General features: G+C 33.5%; 1 protein-coding gene across 3 annotated transcripts in view; it reads left to right on the forward strand.

Annotated features, from left to right (window-relative positions):
- Positions 1-1,148: 1,148 nt before the first annotated feature.
- LOC100169212 (homeobox protein caupolican) overlaps positions 1,149-22,794 on the forward strand; it is a 41,732-nt gene continuing 20,086 nt past the window's right edge. The window contains exons 1-2 of one of the 3 annotated variants that reach the window (XM_008183261.3): positions 1,149-1,476; positions 20,724-21,251. In XM_008183261.3, coding sequence (XP_008181483.1) covers positions 1,423-1,476; positions 20,724-21,251 — 582 coding nt within the window. In that variant the 5' untranslated portion in view covers positions 1,149-1,422. Of the gene's footprint in view, positions 1,477-11,514; positions 12,202-14,087; positions 14,946-20,723; positions 21,252-22,794 lie in introns of those variants that run through there. The other 2 variants (XM_001952284.5, XM_008183270.3) reach the window with 2 other exon arrangements.

Raw genomic sequence — 22,794 nt, forward strand, 5'->3', positions numbered from 1 at the left:
TTCAAGTGTCTACGACTCATACTTTTTGAATAATAACAAATATCAAAAATCGTTTGAGGCTAAACCGTTATTTAATGCGGTTTTGTAAAAATTTAAATTTCAAACACTCCTAAAAATTTTTTGTCTTAGTCCGGTTGAGTTTTTTTTACAGATATTTAAAGAAAAACTTATGGAGAACCTTGTACCAAATTTTAAAAGCTTAGTTATAAAAGAAAAAAATTTTACGATTTTTCAACCACAAAATTACTTGCAAATTTTCGCAATTTTGACATATTTCGTATAAATTTAAACTTTAAGCACTTATAAAAAAAAATTGTGACTAACGATTTTGGATTTTTTTTTATCACTGTGAGAACAACTTATAAGAAACCTTGTATTAAATTTTCAAAGTTTTCTATCCAACCAAAAATTTTTTATCGGTTATTTTAAAAAAAAATACTTAGAAAAATTGAAAATTTCATTTGTCTATAAATAGCTCAAAAAAAGTCGAAACACTGTGAAAATTTAACCCTGTATAGACAACGCTAAATATAAACATCTGTTGCAAATTTCAAGTGCTTACAATAATTATTTTTGGAGTTACAATAAAATTAAGTTTTCGTTTTTGTCAAAAATTGGTTTTGCGTAAAAATTCGCGTTTTTCCGTTATTTTTTTAAGGTTTTTCCTGCCGCTTTGGAAAAGTATTGGGAAATTTTCACTTTTGACCCCCCAAAGTACCAACTAGATTCACTTTCCTTTCAGAAAAGGTACAACCTTTTGAAAATGGAAGCATTTTTATTGTTCCAAAAGTTGTCTTCGGCCCCAAAAAAAAAAAAAAAAAAAAAAAAAAAAAAAAACACACATCATTGTAAAATCAATACATTCATCACTTCGTTCAGAATCTAAAAAAAGGTAAATTTAGAAATAATCATATTATTTAAATGGAATGATTATTTTGTTTTTCTCGACGAGAGATTTTTTATCGTTGCAGTATATCATACACCTTTGACTTTGCAGGGCGCAGGGCTGAAGGGGGGGGGGGGTTAGCGGGATGAGCTTTTTTGCGCTGAAAACTGGTAGCATATACGCCGACCGCCGGCGCTGTACTACGCGTGCAGTCAAGCGCAGTCCGCGCGAGTCGCTATCATCAAACGCTGACCGGACGCCGCGCGGGCAACATGTTCGCGAAACGCCTGCAACGACGACGACGATTATTGCACGACGACCGCCGCCGACACTCAGAGGCCACCGCCGCCGCGTTTTATTCGTCTACTCGACCTGCACCAGTACCGCGGTCTTGGCCGCGCCGTGTCCATTATTGTTTCTGCTGAATTTATAATGTTATTGCAATAATTGCAACCGTAACCGCGGTACGCATTTCGGACGCTGTAAAAATTAACCGTGATACCGTTAAAAGCTGCAGTCTTATAAGCGCCGCGACCATGCAAATAGCAGTGCTCCGGGCCCGGTCGTTCGCCGCGGACAACGCCAAACCGGTAAGCAGTACACATTACATCAATATTCAATACAATAAATATTTTATACTTTTATTATATATTATGTAACATACTAATATGTAATAACATCGACACGTCGACATATTGCTGTCTATAATTTTTTTTATCGTTGTTTCCATATATTATTACACTGTAATGTGTCGATAACTTGCGTTGTACAGTAAAACCGTTTCACGATGGAGCCAGCTGGTGTCAAATATATTATAATGATTCGTGTATTACAATATACGATATACCTATGTTATTAATTATAATATTTCCGTCCACCACGAATTACTTTGATAATACTTATAAATATACTAATATTAAATTACTAAATTTGAGCGTAAATTACCTGTATACGCAGTAAATTGTACCTATTTATGTTTTTCTCACCCCACCGTCGTGTATTTAATAAGTATTACTATAATTAGCAGACGATTTCGATAGCAGGTAAATTCGCACAAACGCGCTTTGTCGATTTTTCAAATATAGGTACATAGTATTATAAGTACTTATAGGTATACCTAAGTAATAATTTATGTTCAATTTATCCGCGTGAACATTAATGTCGAGCTTTTGTTCTTATATTCAAACAAAAAGAAGTCATTTTACATGTATGTAAATATCTATTACGAAGAAGACATAATATTTGTGATGCTCATTAACTCCTATAATAATATGTAGGTGCCTATAAATTATGATTTTGGTTTTTATATTTAATATTCATGTCTACGATTTGTAGTGTAGCACGTGACCGGGTATGTAATAATATATATGTTAACCATATAAAAAGATTATTGGATTCATTCATAAATTATGTATAGGTGTAGTCGGCTACCTATCCATGGCTATATAAATATTATTAACATCACGCTGTTTTCCGTACAATGATTCTACATGAATAATTATTATTGAATATTGAGATTAAAATAAATATGGATACTCATATTAGGTATAATAATATATAATCTTCAAGCAGTAATAATAACTTTATATAACTACCTATAAACATGCACCTGCAGTATACGTAAATCTAAGTAAAATATAGCTGTCTGTATCAATATTATATATAGATTAAATTTTATAATCTAATAAATTATTTCCCCTTTTAAATATTTTTAAATTGTTTTAACAAATAAAATAAAATAATTGTTACAAACTGTTAGCAACCGCATATAAACCATTACAACACGCGTTTAAAAACAATAATATATACACCGGTGCTAATTCAAATTTATTTCTTGACCATCGATAACATCTATAAAAAAATATACCCATAATATATAATATATTTATACAAAAGTATATAATATACCTAGTACCACCCTAGATGCAGTATGAGCTATTTTTAAACATAGATTTTTCCTAATAGAATATATAGATACAGGTTGGCCCATTATGTGATATTCTAATTTAAATGAAAAGACACTGCATAGGCCACCCTTTATATTATAATATACATGGTGACACGCGTTTTAATTGATAATTATGTGAATGAGATTCCTTTATGTAATTTTTAAAATAACCATACTAGAAAAAGATATTAAAATACTATTATTAAAATAAATTACAAACGTGTATTAAAGTATAATATATATATATATACGATTTTAGTTTGCCAACTATATTATATTGTATACAGTATACTGTATAGTCGTGTCAACTATATGAACCTATTTAAAGAATTTTTTTTATAATTTATATCAACGTATATCGTTTATTATTTATATATATATAGAACTTGTTTAATATTATAGAGTATAATAAACGGTTGTTTGACGCTGTATATAATATGCGTGTTAAAGTGTTATATGATAAATTCTATTAATTTTTTCACTTCACGCGCTGTGACATAATATATAGGTGTACACGACGAATCTACTTACATTTCGTCACCTATCCATTAGTGTAGACGACATTGTAAACGTTTTATTATTATTATAAGTTAACAGCCTGTTGAGTTATTGTGTGCGTATATAATAATATATTATATGCGCCTATGTATTATATTGTTTGCTCATATTATGTAAATATGTGCGGTGCGATTGTATTTGTGCGCGCGCTTCATGTAATACGCGCTTGTTCAATGACACAGTTTGTAGATATTATACACCTAAATATACCTAATATAATATATAGGTACACACGCATTCATACATATACCTACCTACCTATAAATATTAAATAATATAAACACGATAACGCGTATATATATCTCCTAATGAAACACGGTGATTGGTGACTATAATTTATCGGGATTGGGTGTTTTACACGAACGAAATATTATTATTTGATTGATATAATAAATGACGGAGAATAAAGCTCGTGAATAGTTATTTTTCATTTTTTTTCCCAGTGAAAATATTAAACTCTATAGTCCGAACTTACGGGCGACAACGACGACAAGGGTGGTCCATCCATCATCGCCTACGATCCGCTCCCATAACTCTTTGTATACAATACACACACACACACGCATATACATATATTTCAGCAAAAGTAACATCGTTATTTAAGAGCACATAATATGTTTAAACACGTTTCGTGTTGTCAAATTTATTTTTGAGAATTCTTCCCGCGACGTAGCTATATACATGTGTACCATGAATATTTAGCAATATTATATGTTATACTTTATATTTTATACTACTATTATACAAATTTGTTAGAATATATATAGGTATAATACAATATAATGTGTATCATATACATGGGAGTAAGCTATAGTCGCTATAGATACCTATACCTATATTTATATGATTATCATAATACATATATATACATTATATACGTCATACGCACATATCATTAGTATATTATATATCATTACGTGATAATCAGCTCGTTATTATACAGTATATTAACTATATTAAGAAAAATAAACAAAATTAAAATATAGTGCATAATATAATACAGTAAAACTTCCGTTAACTGTCACCTCTATAGGAGCTCTATGTAACGGACTATTGTTTTGGTCCCGTCCTGCACTTCGTTCATAAACAGTATTGATTTAATGTGCCTATATTATCTAAAGGTAACATTTTTACAATAGTTTCGTTTTATTTTTTTTTTAATAAATGTAACACAATTCGACGGGCAATGTACAGACTTGTACGTGTACTTTAGTAAGATGCTCGGGTATTTCTAATGAGTACTTTATATCATTACGTATTATTATTATCTTAACAACTTAACTTTTTATACGAAGTTTTTTATATTATACATAGATAAATTAATATTTTATTTAATATATTTTTTTAAATCTGGTATAAGTACCTACAAGGCGTTAAACGTGCAGTAGAATATTATAATATGTTAGAGATTAATAATATTATACATATCTCTATCTCTCTCTCTCTCTCTCCCTCTATAAAATATATATATATATATTTATTACAGTGGTGACAGTAGTGTTTAATCACACGTATAAAGTTTTACTTGGCATATTATATATAAAATATACAAAAGTTGTATTACTACCATTATTATTATTATTAGAATGTATAATATATGATAGCATACATGCATATAGCTAAATATATAATACTTGCCGTTTATATACTATACTATACTATATAGTATATAGACATATAGTATATTAAATCAATGTTGGTATAGGTACGTACCTATGTAGTTTATTGTACAAAAAATGTATTATATGATATATTTTGTACGCACACGACGATTATTAAAGAAAAATTATGTTAAAGTAGTACAATGTACCTCAGGTACCTTATATACTTTAAATAAATACTGTATTATGCTTACAAATTGTCTAGTCGCTAAAGGTAGGTAGGTATATAATGCATACTGTATGCATTTGCAGCCGTTATCGAAACATATTCTCAAGCTTATAGTGCATAATATATTAATATATATATATATATAAAATAATACTTATATAAGTCAATAATCATCGTGTATATGTACAGAAACAATATTGCTGTACTTAATATGTGAAATAGTATGTATGTATATTATGTATATGTGATATGAAATAAGAATGTACTTACATAGTATATGTTAGGTACCTATGTATAGTGTATACATATATAATGTTTAGAAGTGCGTTATTAGTAGGTATATATATAATGGGTGTCTGTCTATATAGGTACCTCGTAATAATATTATTGCGAGTCTAAAGACGAAATCGCATAAATTAAGGATTTATGCGTATATGTATAGTTTGCCATCGTATGCGTCGCGAACGAAGTACAAAGGTACTGTTATATTTACGTGCATATTATATAAGTATATACATAATATACTGTATGCGAGAAATTAGCACCAGCGAAACAATAAGCTTTTGTAGTGCAAGTGCTTATACGATACGCGTAATATAATATACCTACCTAACTAATATATATACAAAGTTCTTACGACCATCGAAACTATATATTATTATTCTCCCAGCTGCATAGTATAGCCACAGCGTGTACCCTCTATTATCTATACCTATATACCAGTTTATATATATATTGCATGGCACACGCACTTTTCGCGTCTCTCTCCCATTATTATTATTATTACATTATTATATTATAACATAAGGTATACTATATATACAATCTTCGACATCGTTTCAAAGGCTGCCACTGATTTCTTGCGCCTTATGCATTATATACCTTAAGTATATAATATTATATATATATATAGGGAAGTACAAGTGCAATGAAATCGCCGCCCGAACAAAGAGCTATATATATACCTACTGCAGAGTAGGCACCTATATATAGGGGCCCGCGGGCTTATACATATATATATATATATATATATATATATATATAGGTCCGGACGAGGGGTGGTAGAGGAATAATCGAGGGGAAGGCATGTGTTTCTCGTGCACTCTGTATATATATGTATGTACATAGTCTATACATGCACATACCTTATACCTACTTATGTATATATGTATATACATATATATATATAGTCTGCAGCCGCTTGTTGTTTTGCAACAATTGCATCGCCCGCCCGCCCGCCCGCCCGCCGCGACAGTAGCCCTCTTTTGTTTACAATGTCGCTAATGGATTTCGTCGTGTCCCGGGAGCTCAGTTGTTCGCGCGCGACACTTGTTTCAAACGCTCGCGTCACTTCGCCGCCGCCGCCGCCGCCGTCACACACACATGCGCACATGTATTATATACATAGTCGTTTGCCGCACGTTCGTCACGCGTGCGCACCGCTCACACGGCGTTTTCAAACACTGTGCATAATGTCATATTATATTATATTATAATAATTGTCACCCTCGTCATCTCACGGACTCACAGCTGTATACCTATTGAAATGTAATAATAATAATAAAATAAAATGATTTCGCAATATGTGTCAATATATAAGTAGGTATAGGCAAATATAGATGGTAGGTACACATAATAATAAATACGTATGGTGCAGTAGTTACCCATATAGGTTATAGGTAGCATAATATGATAATAATGTTTTGAAAATGTCAAAAAATTAATTCCGAGAAAAATAAAATGATATAATAATAATAGCCTTCTGCGCAAGCGTTGAAACAGCCACTCGGCTGATATCGCGTTTAAAATCACGTAATATATACTTATAATCTATATATATATTTATAAATGTAATATTATATAATTGTATATAAAAGATATAGGTATATAATAGGTACCTACAGTGATTATAATATAATATTTAGGTATATTATATGGAATTATCAATTAGCTCGCAATTTCTATTATAATTTATAGGCCACTAATATTTGTTTGAAGCGTCACTAGTAATGACGTAGGTATATCCAGCTGCTACTATTTATTTTGCAGGTATTTAGTAAGAGTATATATTTAGAAATTTAGTATAGAAACACACACTAACACTATATACGTATAATTTTTCATTAAAAATATCACGCAATTCGATACTTTCTACTACTGTTTATAGTTTCCCTATAGAACTTTTTTAATAAAATATTTCTTTCTTATCTTATTCTGAAATAAATAATATTCATCAAAAACAATATTGCATATCATATGATATAGAGCGCCACACATTATTTTTCATTAAAGCAATGATGATTGTATCAACATTTTTTCTTATTCTTATATATAGGCTATATAGGTATACATACAGACATATAGTAATACTAGCGCACTTCTTCAAAGGTATATTATTATAGAGAGACTTCCGAACACTACAGAGGTTACCTATAAATAATATTATATTATATTTTACATTATTATTTTAGGTGATTTTTTTTATGACCAAACTGCACTCATTTTCTCATTATAAATAACCCTTTTGTGTATTTGGAAATACTTTTCGGATTCGTCATAACTCATTAGAATAAATATATTTCTTTTTTAAATATATCTATTACTATTTTTTATCATTATTATATTGCTCAAGTATTTTCTATTTTTAACAACAACTAAGCTTTCAATCTCATATATTATTTCGCGTTATAAATATACATAATATACGTTATACCTACTATATTTTCAGAACCACGCGTACATATATATATATGCCTAGATACCGATTGAATGACTGCTCGTGATTAAAGAACCACCCTGTATAACAAGAATAGACGCTATAACAATGATGTCTGCGGTGTGTGCGTGCATCAATGCGTGAGTGTGTGTGAGCGTGTGAAGGGTGACGGTGTGGCCGGGTGGAGTATTAAAGGCGGGTAACGCGATTGGGAATGGGCGCGGCCTCTTCTCTCCGTCCCATCACCACCCCTCCACCATGGATCAGTGTATCAGTGGTGTGTGTTAGTGTGTGTGGGTTAGTAGTAAAGGAGAGGTGACAACTATATATAATATAATGTGTTTGTGTGTGTGTATACTATATAACGATAAGCATCGTGTGCACACGACCGCGGGACACGGAACGACGACGAATAGCGAACAAAAGTGTATATATATAGCGTACACGTGTGTGTGTGTGCGCGCGTTAGTCGAGACAAATTCGAAAATGTAAATCGAAGTTAGCGTATATCAGCGTAGTGTATACACACACATATACAAAAGAGAATAGTTTTTTTTATCATTCGACGCGTGCAAGTACGGTGGCGGGACGGTTTTTATGTACACACATAATATAATATATATATATATATATTAGCCATTAGGTACAATCGAAGATGCGTTATAACCGTTGCCATATATCTGCACCGCCTATTATGCGTATATAATACTATAGTAGTAATGATAATAAATATATAATAATATTATCATACTATTATTGTTTGCGTCATAGAAAAAATATTGTTTTGTATATTATATATTGTAGTCGCGATCGGTTCGACCGCCCGCAGAGTTTTTGATTCTCCTCTCAATCGCTCTCAATATATTATGTATATCTGTACTTGCCTATTTAATATTATTAAATATAAAGAATATCGCGTTTGTTATTTATGTGGTTTTAAACGCGAGTGGTATAATATAATATATTAATATATACATCACACGCATAATATATAATATTATTATACTCGCGTATGGTGCGTGTGAGTGTGTGATTATAAAACGACCTATACGCCCCGCGAGTAATGGACAAATTAGTGCGGTTTCGGCGTATCCATTATACCGTTTATATACCTAAATATATATATGTTTTGAAACCAGTCGATTTCCTCCCGTTTTCCATTCACCCGCTGTTCATCAGTTGCCGCCGAGCCCGCATCTACGTGACACACGTCATTGGGTTTACGCCGCGACGCGACAATCGAAATTTAAAAGGCCATTTTATTATATTTATATATATATGTATGTATGTATGTATGTATGTATGTATTATATTATAGTATACACCTATGTATAGTGTACATATTATATTATGAATTCACCATCATGGCGGTTGAAGAGCACGAACGGTAAATCATACATATATGTGTATAAAATATAATGGTTATAATAGTTTTAACAAAATGAATGTCAACGATTTATTTCGGCCGACCCGTTTCGCGTTTAATCGGCCGCTAAATTTACAATAATAAATTACGCATGTGCGTATTCGAATAAAATAAAAACATAAATAATCACGTTTATGCAGTCAGTGTGGCGGTGTGGTTTAGATGATAATAATGCATCATTCAGCATTGTACTTTATATGTATTATTGCAGGTATATAATATAATTATTAAACAATCCATTTATACGTGATAGCCAATGTGAATATATAGGGCCGTGGTCATATAATATATATTATATAATATTATATAGGTAAGTAGGTAACGGTATATCTAAATCAAACGTCAGTCATTCTTATACAAATGACGATTCATCTATAACAACATATATAAGTATACGCTTTTAAATTGTTATCTGCGTTATGACTTGGTTCCACGTATATTAGGCATATAAATTAGTTATAGGTATAGTAATACGCAGTACTATATAATATTATTTATTTTTAATATGGACAACGGTTAGATATATAGGTAAATGGAGCGTAATGTCAGGAAAAAAATTATTATATAGGTGGTATATAGTTAATATAGGTACCTATAATTCAGTGTACCTATTTGTATAACATATATATAATATACAGGCGTGGATAAGACGTGAAGCTTAACCCGCACACTGCACCCTTACTACTTTCTGAAGACCACAATATTATCGTGTAGGTACTTATGGGTTACCTATTACAGCAAAATTTTCCAATTTGTGTGTAACAATAATAAAATGTATTATATATATAGTGGGTCTCGCGTAGAACTATAATAACGTAGACTATAGGTATAATGTAGTCTTAGTGGTATATAATAGACCTCAAATTATCTGTACGACTCTATATATATATAGGGAGACAACTTTTGAATATATATAATATAGGTACTTTATATACTTATACAATATAATTATAATTGGTAATTACCTATATATAGGCATGGGTGTAGATATAGCCGATATAGGTATAATAGATACATTCTATGATATAATATACCTATATATTACATTATAATGTAAGATTATACAGCCGTTAAAAAACCAAAACACGGATAGTAATTAAAATCCACACTGCTGTAACAGTGTAGGAGTGCATATAATATATAATATTATAATTATAGTTCCATCTATTAGTTATAAAATGTGTGCATATATATGATAGGGACGATGGGTTTTATAATATATACATGGGGGAAAGGCTTGTAATATTTAAGTCCGTCGGATTAGGGTGGTCACTGACTTAACAGCATATATTACGATATAAGAAAGGGTTCTAACGAGGTGTCTGTATTATATGCACGCAGAGTGCAGGGCCACTGCAGCAGTGTTTATACCTACTCGTTTTTCCGCGTCAGCTTTACGATAGAAAACACGCGGCGGGCAGCGGCCGCCCTGCCACCCTGCTGAAGCATATTAACGTGCTATACGATTTACGAACGGATCTTTTTCGTTTCTCCGTATAACTGCGACTTCTTGCACGCCGTAACTGAAATATAAAATATTATAATATACCTATAAGGTACAACCGCGATGGCAATAATTATATAATATTAGAATAGTAGGTATAGTGCAGTGCCTAACAATATTATAATATAGGTACCTATACGCGTGTCGAGGGAAAACACGTCTCGTCCGGCGGCCGACTGCAGGGTGTGCGGTAAAAAAGATCGACGGCTGGCCGCGCGCGCGATAACCGTTGGTTGGCGGGGTGGTGGTAAACATGGTCGTGTCGCGGGGAACGGTTGGCGGGTTGGGCGTGCGTAGGAGGCGCTATCCGTCGAGGCGGTGCCCCGCGCGCGCGCGCTCGTGTGTGTGTGTGCGTGCGTATGCCCGCGCTTGTGTGTGTGCGTGCGCGCCTGTGTGTGTGTGTGTGTGTGTGTGCGTGTTCGCGCGTTCCCCTACCGCCGCCGCCGCCGTCTGACGCAGTCCCCGCCACCGCTCCCACGGCAGCCTCCGCCGCGACCCGTTCGTTCGTCCACCGACACCGCCGCCCCGTACCGCACCCCACCGACGGAAGAATCGCGACCACTAGGCGCGCGCGCATCTACAGCGAGTGTGTGTCTGTGTGCGCGCCGTACGTGGCCGGATCTTGTGCGTGCGCGCGTGTGTGCGCGTGTAGTCGGCCGTACTCGCAGCGCAGCACGTCGCTCATTATAGTACGCCGCGCCGCGGACAAGTCGCTACCGCGTACACGTCGTCGTCGTCGTCGTCGCTGCCGTAGCCGTAGCCGCCACCGCGCAGCAGTCTGTCCCGCATAACCGACCCGTGTCGAACACGGACGCGCTGCTACCTCGTAATACCTGCACAATAATATTACACCGTACCGATATTATAATATTATTGCCATTACGATATTTATACATTACCGTCCGCCGTGTACGCTGGTAATGATATTATAATAATTGTCGTCATTAATAATAATAACAAATATATAGTATCGTAAACAAGGTATATCCGTTAGGTGTGTTCGAGTTTTTTTTTTTTTTGAATCTTGTGCCGTCAGACCACGGGTTTTTTTGGTTTTTTTTCGCGTCGTATTTGGTTTTTCAATTTCGTTTTCGAATCGTCGTCCACTTCGACCGCATAGGCGTGCGGCCAATGAATCGCTGCGCGAGGACCGCAACCACCGCCGCAACCCGCACCGCCGCCGCCGACGACTGCACCGCGGCGACGCCGGCCGTTGTTGTCGTAGTGGTCTCGTAGCGCGCGCGTCCCGCGAAAACGTCTCGAAACCGCGGGTCTCCCGCGTACCATGACTTCTCAGTTTTCACAACAACTCGCCAAAAATATCGGACACCAGGTAAGGAGATGATTAATATAGTACTTGGCGATGTGGTATGGTTATGATATATTATATAGGTATACGAGTCAAGTAGGTGGTTAGGAGATTTAGGTTTTACCCACACAAGCTATAATATCTATATAGAGTTCTCGTGTTTCTTCGTTTCGCAATAATAGTAATCATTTTCTTTGAACCCTGCCGTCGAATTGTTGACGAGAGTCTCAGCGAGTCGCAGGAATAATTATTATCTTATAAATTACAATTCTATTAGGTACTGTGAAATCCAATTTAAATTTGTCGAAAAACGATTTAGTAGCTCAATTATTCCAATTCTACTTGCAGTAATAGATTACCTAACATAATATTATTATGTCTTCAAAATTCATCCTATATTTTTTGAAAAAAAATCTTTTTAATTCGTATACAAATTACAATTGTATACCAATACGTAACTATATATACCTTTTTGGTATTATCTTATTCTGGTTAAATATGTAAATATATAAAATTATAGAATTTTTCTAATTTTATTTTCAAGCATAGACAAGCAGCTGTTATTGGTATATATTATATATATTTTTTAACTTTATATAAGAATATCTACAAACCTTGCATAATCTATTTGAATCACTTCTCGACCAGCTGTTTATAGTTGTAACTTTACCTTAGTACCTATTTTTTTTTACCAAAATAGGAGTATTTTGCTGTACTTATAGGTATTAATCATTATTCGAAATAAAGCGGTGTTACATGTAAATGATCAATTGAAAATAAAAAAAATCGTAAACTATAAAAGTTATTTTACTCATTATTCGGAACGATAATTATTTTGAAACTATTAGCACATCTACCTATATTTAGGTATATTATACTTGCACTTATTTCATTGTAATTTTGACGTTTCTTTTATTTATGCTACTTTGTTATGTGTGAACATTACATAAATTAATATGTACCTGATAGAATTAATTTGCATAACTTAACTTTAGCACACTTTTAATAACCACTAGCTGCTAATAATTTTCTTAGTAATTTTGGACATGCATTTTATGATAATCGCTCATATTTATACAAATATTAAAACCCTATTGTATATTATAATACATTTCTATGCAATAATAGTAAGATAGAGGTAGGGTAAATACTAAATATAGTCTCATTATTGGGAACCTATAAAGTATACCTACTAGAAAACACTTGTTACACACGATTTAGGTTTCATAGAACTTGGTAACAATACATGTTTTGAAGTGGGATGTATAATTAGAATTTTTTTAATAAGTACATTTCGGTCATAATACCTTTCCGCGAAAGAAAATCACTATCTCCGAATTTGTTCAGATTATATGAATAACTATAATATTACGTGTTTATATATAGTATCGTAAGACGTTATCTAATTTGAATACCTATAGTAAGTATTTATTGAAACAAGCGTAAATCAACACTTTTAAAAGCATATTCTAAAACCACGAAAAAAATACCGACATTATATTATAATTATTATTATTTCTTGTAGTATCTACACAATTATTATTGTAAACATTAAGTATTGTGCCTTATACTTATTATAATATACTCAATTTATTATACCATACGCTGTTCCATGAGGGAAAACATTAGATTTACGCATCAAAACCGGTTTTGCCCGTGGCCGCCTGATGTCTTCTCTTTTGGAACGGGGTATAAGAGAATTTATAGGTTTCATGTAGGTTTCAAAATTGCTGGAATGTTTTACAATTTTTTCGTTATATCTGTTTAAAGATCTACTTTGCACGCACTTTTTTAGCGGTTATCGCAATCGATAAGCAAATATATTATAAGTATAATATTTTAATAAATAGTATATTTACCTATGTTATTACTTGGCTATATTATTCTCTTAAATTATGATTTATGACTATCACGAAAACTGCAGCAATTTCCCCGTACATATTTTTTCAGTAATCCTATAATAATTAGAATCTTTAAGGCTACAAATATTAACGCAAAGATATCGTATAGGTACCTATACGAATAACTGTAAATAAATGTAGGTACCTATCTACCTCGCGTGTGCGTAAAGGTATATTGCGGCGGTATACCCTCTATAAGCGTACCTATATATAGAGATATACATTTATAAGCGTGTTTATATCAACACGAAAACCGATAAAATTCTAATCATAATCTAGTGCATACCTACTACCTAGTATACCTATTAAAGTATTACCTATACACATATTATATTGTAGCATCGTTGTAATGTCTTATTTTTCCGACATTTCTGTGGTGGTGATGCCAGCCATCGCGTATATCTGCGGTACATATACACTGTATTGTATGTATACCTATATATATATATCTACGATTTAATAATACTCGCGATTTTGGTTATCTCGGGAAAAGCCGCCGCGGCTGATCTATACGGCGGCGCTCCGGTCGCCCACCCCGGCAACAATAATAATATAATAACAATTATTATTGAGAGGTATTATTCAGTGTATAGGTACCCATCACAAGCTTCATTTGACGCGCGTCCGTTGTTCGTGTCCGATGTTCGCGTGTGCCCGCCGAGTGCTGCAGTACAATAATTATGTGATTTAAGGTAACACTATGTAGATACACTATTTCGCATTTTAAATCATAAAAATACAATCGTCGTTACCCATTATAATATTATAAAATTTCCAACGTTGCAAATTATTATATACCTACGCGCAGCATTAACAATAATTGTAAATTATACGCGCACGATGTTCCTCGTCTACAGCAGAGTTCCCGTAAGTAAAAAATAATATGATAAATATTTCATAATAATGTGTATAGGTAGGTACTTAATCGTTTTGATTTTTATTGATTTTGTTCCACGCGTCGATCTCGATCGCATCACTTTATAATACTGTATACCGCGGGACACAATATATGATAAAACGGCTGCGGCGGCCCGTACGCACGGTCGAAAATTGGTAGTAATTTTTTTTAAATTTTAATCCGACCGAAGATAATAATTAAACTAACCTATATTTTACATGGCACGTTATAATATTCTTCACGGCCAGAAAAATTATACTGTACCTATTATATGATAATAATATTATACGGTCGGCGGCGTTTATTGTACCCGTATAAAGGTATAATAATATTAAGCACGCGCCATCTTCTTCTTCATAATATGATATTATAGTGTGTACTATTGTGTATATCACTGCACAGTGCACATATTAGGTATATATAACAAATGTGTGTTGAGCCCATTGTGTATACTATAGAGTATAGAGTTAGGTATACCTAATATATAATAATATATATATATATAGATATAAGTACCTACGATATAACACATATACCTATAAACGGTATCTATTTATTATAAACATTAATCACGTGTTTACTTATGTATATTATACATGTACATAATAATAAATAATAATTATTGTTCGACCGCGACTGGATAATATATGCCTAATATAATCGTATACAAACGCGGTAATTGTATGTATGTGTGTGTGTGTCGTACGGTGGCTGAAAAACAAATTACACGTTGAATACTAAATGGTATAATGTGGCGACGGCGGTCCTACTGACCTATAGACAATCGAGGGCCGAAAACAATATCACGTTTATTGATTCAATAGTTTGTAATTTGTATTTCATTCTATTGTGCAGCGTCATTTATGCCGTCTCGACGAACAAAAAAATCTAAAACAATCGAAATCAAAAAAAAAAAAAACAACATCATATTATAATATATTACTATAATACCTGTAAGTATGTACGCAATGATGTCCTATAGTGACGTACTTATAATACTTTTATAACGATATATTTTGGCACCCACGCTTGGGTTTTCATATGTTGTTGCCGCCGTCTTACAAAAAATATATATCGGTAGGTACACAGTATTAACGCCCGCGTATATAAATATACTCATAGTAGTTTAAATAAATACACTAGCGTTTTATATGTAAAAGGTATATACTATATAGGTATATTTAGTATACGATAATACATATATCTATATGTACCGAGTACACATGATTTTGCTTTAGTATAATGTATACCGCGATTTTAACGCACAAGAAGGTACAAGTTGTTATATTTATTTAGATGGTTTATACCTTACACACCGACAATTGGTATCCGTGTTTGGGGGGCCCCTTTTTATCACTCGCTTGATGTAGGTACCTATACATGAATAATAATTATAGGTATGCATATATTATAGGTATACCTGACTAAGAGTCACCTTATTAATTATTAATAACCTGTGCGGTAGTTCTAATTAGGACAAAACAGGTCATATTATATAGGCATAGTTATTGTTATTATTTTCGCTTTTTTTTTGCTTCTTCACTCTCTCCCGCGCGTGCACAAAATCGCCGCCTGGTTTAAATAATTATACTATTATAATTTATAATCGTCACGCTTAAAAACATGCTCTAAATGCATAGGTATAATATACCGCTATACCTAAATAATATACATTATACAAATTATATAGTTCCGAAAGTTCTGTTCGTGCGGTATTTCGTTTTCAGCCCAACGTTATGGTCAAAACCAAAATTTCAATATAAACCAATATATACACACGACGATCGTTATATCGCGTGCTGGCAGAAAACTCGCTTGCAGTGTCCGCTTTATATGTTGCAGTACTATTATACTAATGTGTATACATAGTATATACATAGGTAATAAAACTATGTTTGCTTAATATAATCTTTCATAATATGTCGTGTGTTACCGAGTAAAAATTATGGAAACACGTTTACAATTTGCCTCGGAAGTCTATGGGCCAGAACGAACGACTATATATATTATTATAAAAACACCAAGTCATACTGCAGTGCGCTGTGTATATGCATGTGTATATAGGCTATATATTGTTTTCTGAAATTCAATCAAAACACATGAATATATTATATGTATATAATATATAAGTGGGTACTTGCGAAAAAATTGATTCCTATATAATACCCTCTTTCGCACCCCACTCTCGTGTTATATTATAATATAATATATAACCATATATGTATTATTTTTATGTGATTTTTCTTGAGTTATCGCCTTTGCATTACTGTATACGACCCCTCTTTCGAGAAAAGTGTAGATTATAATATATATATATATATGTGTGTATGTGTATAGCATGTATACATGTATATTTATTTGTTTTCGACACGCAAACGGATTATCGCGTGGGCGAAAACCGGCGCGAACGGTGTTTGCACCGCGCGAAATCTAATATCCGACTTATAGCCGTGTGAAGTTCTATATACTCAGCCAAGTGAAATATTTATTTATTTACCCATCGGGTAAAACGTTGAAACGGCCAGATAAATTTAAACGAAATATGTCATCGTAGGCACATATACGCACGCACATGCGACCATATATATCCTATTATTATAGGATGGTATAAAGATCATATTATGTTATTTGAATAGGTAAAATGCACGTATTATTTAAATGTCTATATATATAATATATATACTATATTATTATATATATATATAATATTTACATAATATATAAACGGGGAAGTATACGAGATATTCGTTTTGGTATTTATTTATATAATATTGTTAATTTTATTAAACCGTATTATGAGTGTAGGTACATACCGAAATAATATTTAAAATACATTATAAACTTGACATGTTTTCAGCTCTCTTACATTTATTCGAATATTTATTATTATAGGTATCTATAATAAGATACCTTCTATAAAAAACATTTATATTTATATATATTCAAAAAAAAATTTCAGTGTTCGAGTACCCATATATATAATATTCTCACTATAGATATCCGTATATATTGATTAATACCTATACGATCATAATACGGCTCTATTCTCTAAATATAATGTATGTATTATACCTGTAATTAATCAGAACTTTATACATTTTCGTGTTGTACACATTATAAACAGCTTGTAATTTTAATTGAAATGTTACCATAGTTTAATATGTTAGGTATATACAAACACATAGACATATAATATGATTTAAAATGACTATAAGTATTGGTATATCTACATCTTCTTTTGGAATGGCAAATTAACAAATAATATCCCTTCATTATGATAATACTTCCGCATACAGTAACTTTTTATAAACTTGGCGAGACAGTAATAATAGGAACTATATTTTTTATATAACTATAGACTGTTTAATATTTATCTGATAATTATTTCAAATTAGAACTTATAGAAGCATTTACACAATACCTATATCTATACTTATCATGACAAAATATATTAAACATCGTGAAAATAAATAATGGATAATTTAAAGCATAGTATTATTTATAGTGGTTTGCTATACGATACACCATAAATACATTAATTTTAATTGTATTATCGTAATAGGAAATTTGAGAAATTTGAGGGTATGTTAAAACCTATAGTTTTTGTCTACGCAAAATTTTACAATATAATATTACACCTAATATAATCATTAGATATCATGAAACTATAAATTCGGGCACGCGTCATTAACGTAGTATTAGTTTATTACGTAATATTATGATAAAGATATAACAATATAATGTCGGGATTTAATTATAAAATGGAAGACTTAAATAAACGGAATGTATGTATTGTGTTCAAAGTCGTAATTCAATATGTTACAATAATATGTTTAATACATGCGGGCTCATCGCGTACAATATGCAATTGGGTAGGAGGAGCGTAAAATGGTTGCCGCCATTCGTTCTACTTTCGTATATTATATTATATAAAATAATGGTATAGAATTTATAGAGGTGTGCGTCTGAGCGACTCTGCAGTAATATTTGATGACACGCGGTAACCAATAATAAAACGTATGTATATATTTTTAAATATCAGAATATACCCAAACGTCTGGGGACATCAGTTTTCACTACGAATTTCCGTTTTTCCAGAGATTTTGTGCACATGGTACCTACCTTATACTCAGTGATTGGAAAATAAATACTCGCTTTTCTTCGCACCAACCCGGACCATATATCCGTACAAAAACGCACGTTTATTCCGTGGTGAAGACCGCGAACGGTTCGTGTTACAACAATTTATTAAACCGGGGGTCTCTGAAACACACTATATTCCCATAGGAAATCTCTTGAAGTCTTTGTAACGGGAATTTTCGAACAAGTCACCTTATAGGTATAGATATTATATATGTTATAGGTGTATATAGATATATATTATAGTTAGGTAAAATACGTATTATAATACAAATACCGTTCCCAAAAACCTATCCGATCGTGGTTTTACGATGCGCGGATTCGGTAAAAAATAGTTTTCCACAGATCCTATGAATATATCGATTGCCGTATCCTGTTTCCGTATACGGTACCGACAATATATATGTACACGCGGCTATTACCATATAGGTACAGGTGTAAATCCGTCGCTCACTACCGCAAAAGTATAATATGTATACAATGTACAGACATGGGGGCAGGGACGCGAATCGCGAGGAAATCGTTCGGTCGGGCGGAATCCAGGTATATACCTATACTATAATATTATATAGATTGGTACCTACGATGATGTGAACGTATGTAGACGTGGTGTTGTACACCACATCCCTATTTTGAGAGAGCGCCCATATAAAACCATCGTCGATATATATATATACCTATATATTGGACACGGTTATACCGTTATACCATTAAACCCAACTGCAACTTATTATACAACGACTGCTGTAGTACATACCTTTGGTCGGCTCGGCACTCGTATAATATGTATTATATACGTCTATATACCGTGTGCCTGCTCTGTGTCATCTATACATATTATACGATTTTCGTCCGTTCAATCCGTCGTGTAATATCATATCACACGGATTTCGCTTAAAATATAATATAATATTATTGTTCCGTCAAAAATCACGTCCTCCTGCACGCTCGCTGCAGCCGTTTTATTATTATATTATTGTTATTGTACGAAACATATATTATTATTATAAGTGCGTGTGTGTGACTCTCGTCAAAATCCGATCATCCGTGTGACACCGCTCGTCGCCGGCCGCTGCAGACGACAACTGTCGAAAAACCTAACAATATAATAACATATATAATAACAATCATGTTACATATGACACGGTTTTTAACGGCACGAATCACACGGCTCGTTGACTCTGGTCTGTCGTCGTCGACACATATATATGTACGTCAATTGTATAATATATTTTTCTGCTGCAGGTATACACAACATATTATATATTATACTGCAGCCCGTCCTGTTATCAACATTACCGTTATCATAATATATCGCTATTAAGTCAATTTTCACGGCAAATAATGTGTAGATATATAGGTACTTAAATACTTTCTTAAATACTTCAATATAATATCATTGTACATCCACTGAGGTTTCGCTCTACTCTGTCTGTGACTCGAAGGTTATACGTGTACCCAGAATATAATGTAACAAGGTGTTAATAAGGTTACAACCCAGGTTACAACCCAGGTCACAACTTGATAATACAGTATATGGCTGTACCCACCTATAATATAATATTGTCAACGTCATAATATACCAATAATACATTTTTCGTTTGCAGACCACATCGTTAGTGCAGCCGTTACCGCAGCCGCCGCACACGTCTTCGTCGTCGTCTTCGAGCCCGCCGCCCTTACAGCTATCGCTCACCGCGGCCCGGCGACACACTTCCGTCTCGCCGCAACCGCCGTCCTCGACCGCAGCCGGCCACAACTCGTCTCCGCCGCCACCGCACCAGTCAAGGTCCACCGTCGGCGGATCAACCACAGCGTCGGCGGCCCTACCGCCGTCGTCCACGGCACCGTCGTCCGTCGGCGGCAGTCCCACCACGGCCGTAGCCACGGTCAGCACGTCCACCGCCGCGGCCGCGGCCGCCGCACCTCCCCGGTGCTGCGACACCGGCCGGCCCATATTCACCGACCCCATCACCGGGCAGACGGTGTGCTCGTGCCAGTACGACCTGCTCAGCTACCAGCGGCTGGCCGCCTCGGGCGTACCGGCCCTGTCCATGTACACCGCACCGTACCCCGAGGGCATGGCCGCCTACTTTCCGGCCCTCGGCTCTGACCAACCGCCTTTCTACTCTGCCGTAAGTACCTCTATTTATATCAGCTGTTCATTAGACGCCAGGCGGATAAAATGATAATTTAATATGATGATATTATTAGGTACTATTAACGCGTCTATGTATAGAAGGATTCGGCTCACGAGAGCCCGTTTAATGTAATACCTATGTATGTCGAAAATGATTATCGTTGAAATATTGGATTGAATTAATAATAACAATATAATGTTCATAATCTTTTAATATTACCTGTAAATAGGTACACTTGGTATATCCGAACGAATGTCGGCAGAAATATTTCATTTTAAATTTACGTATAGGTAAAGGTATATTTGCGTTGATGTCTCTGAGTATAATTAGCTAGGGGTTTTTTTCTGTCTTGGATATGAGAACATATTTTATTTTATTAATATAGGCTGTAGGTAATTACAATTATATACTCTCGTTTCCATAATATTATATTATCTACTAATCAGCCAAATGTACACGAACAAAAAATTTGATTAAAGTTTACCTCTACGCACAATATAATATAGAAATATAGAAACAAATGTTATAAAACGATAATTACCTCTACATTGATCTGTATTTTGAACTACATATAATTATATTTAGTACTATCTATATTTATACGCGTGTAATATTCATATATGTGTGGTAGGTACCTACGTGAGCATAAGTAATACATCACTTAAGAAAACTATTTCGGTTGCATTTTATCTACAGCTTGCTGGTATAATACCGTACAATATTTATAACGACGGCATAATGTATAATGATACTATTCGTGTACTCTGAAAAATTAACCTCGCATTATCAACCTTTCATACAGACACGATTCTCGTGTGTTCGGCACATAACTCGTGTTGTACGCCATTATAATGGCCGAACGTAAAAATAATATACATATAATACATAGTACCTAATTTATTCCGCATGTTGGCCGTCGTTCAATTCAACCCCTTGTCCACTCTTATCCACCCTGTATACCATCCGGTGTGTCGTATAATATTCTATAGCTAGTATACCTAACTGTGTGGCTGTATACTAAATAGGTATATATATATTATTTAAAATACGCGTGTGGCGGTTCATAAATCGCTAGTCCCGATTCGTATATTTTGTTTAGGTATATAATATGTATATATATATATATATGTTTGTAAGTTCGCATATATTTATAATATTTTAATGTATCGCTTAACATAATTTATAAATATATTTCATATTTATAGAGCAAATAACAATAATAATATATCTCCAGTTCGTTGCGGAGATATCATTATACATTACATTACAAAAACGATTTCGTGAAAACGCAGAGTACACCTATATAGTATTGTATAATATACATATTTTATATATTCCACGGCCGTATTATTTTTTCCCAAGATATATACACAGTTAATGTACCTATCTATATAAAAGGATATAATTAGCATAATATACATCGTATTTTTTTTCCTCGCATAGGGATAATATATATATATTCAGAGTAGGCAAAAACCCATATTCTGACACGTCACGTCTGTGTCATATATGATGTACATATCGCGTCATATGTGAA

This window comes from Acyrthosiphon pisum, chromosome A3 (genome assembly GCF_005508785.2).
Source record: "Acyrthosiphon pisum isolate AL4f chromosome A3, pea_aphid_22Mar2018_4r6ur, whole genome shotgun sequence".
Classification (NCBI taxonomy): Eukaryota; Metazoa; Arthropoda; class Insecta; order Hemiptera; family Aphididae; genus Acyrthosiphon; species Acyrthosiphon pisum.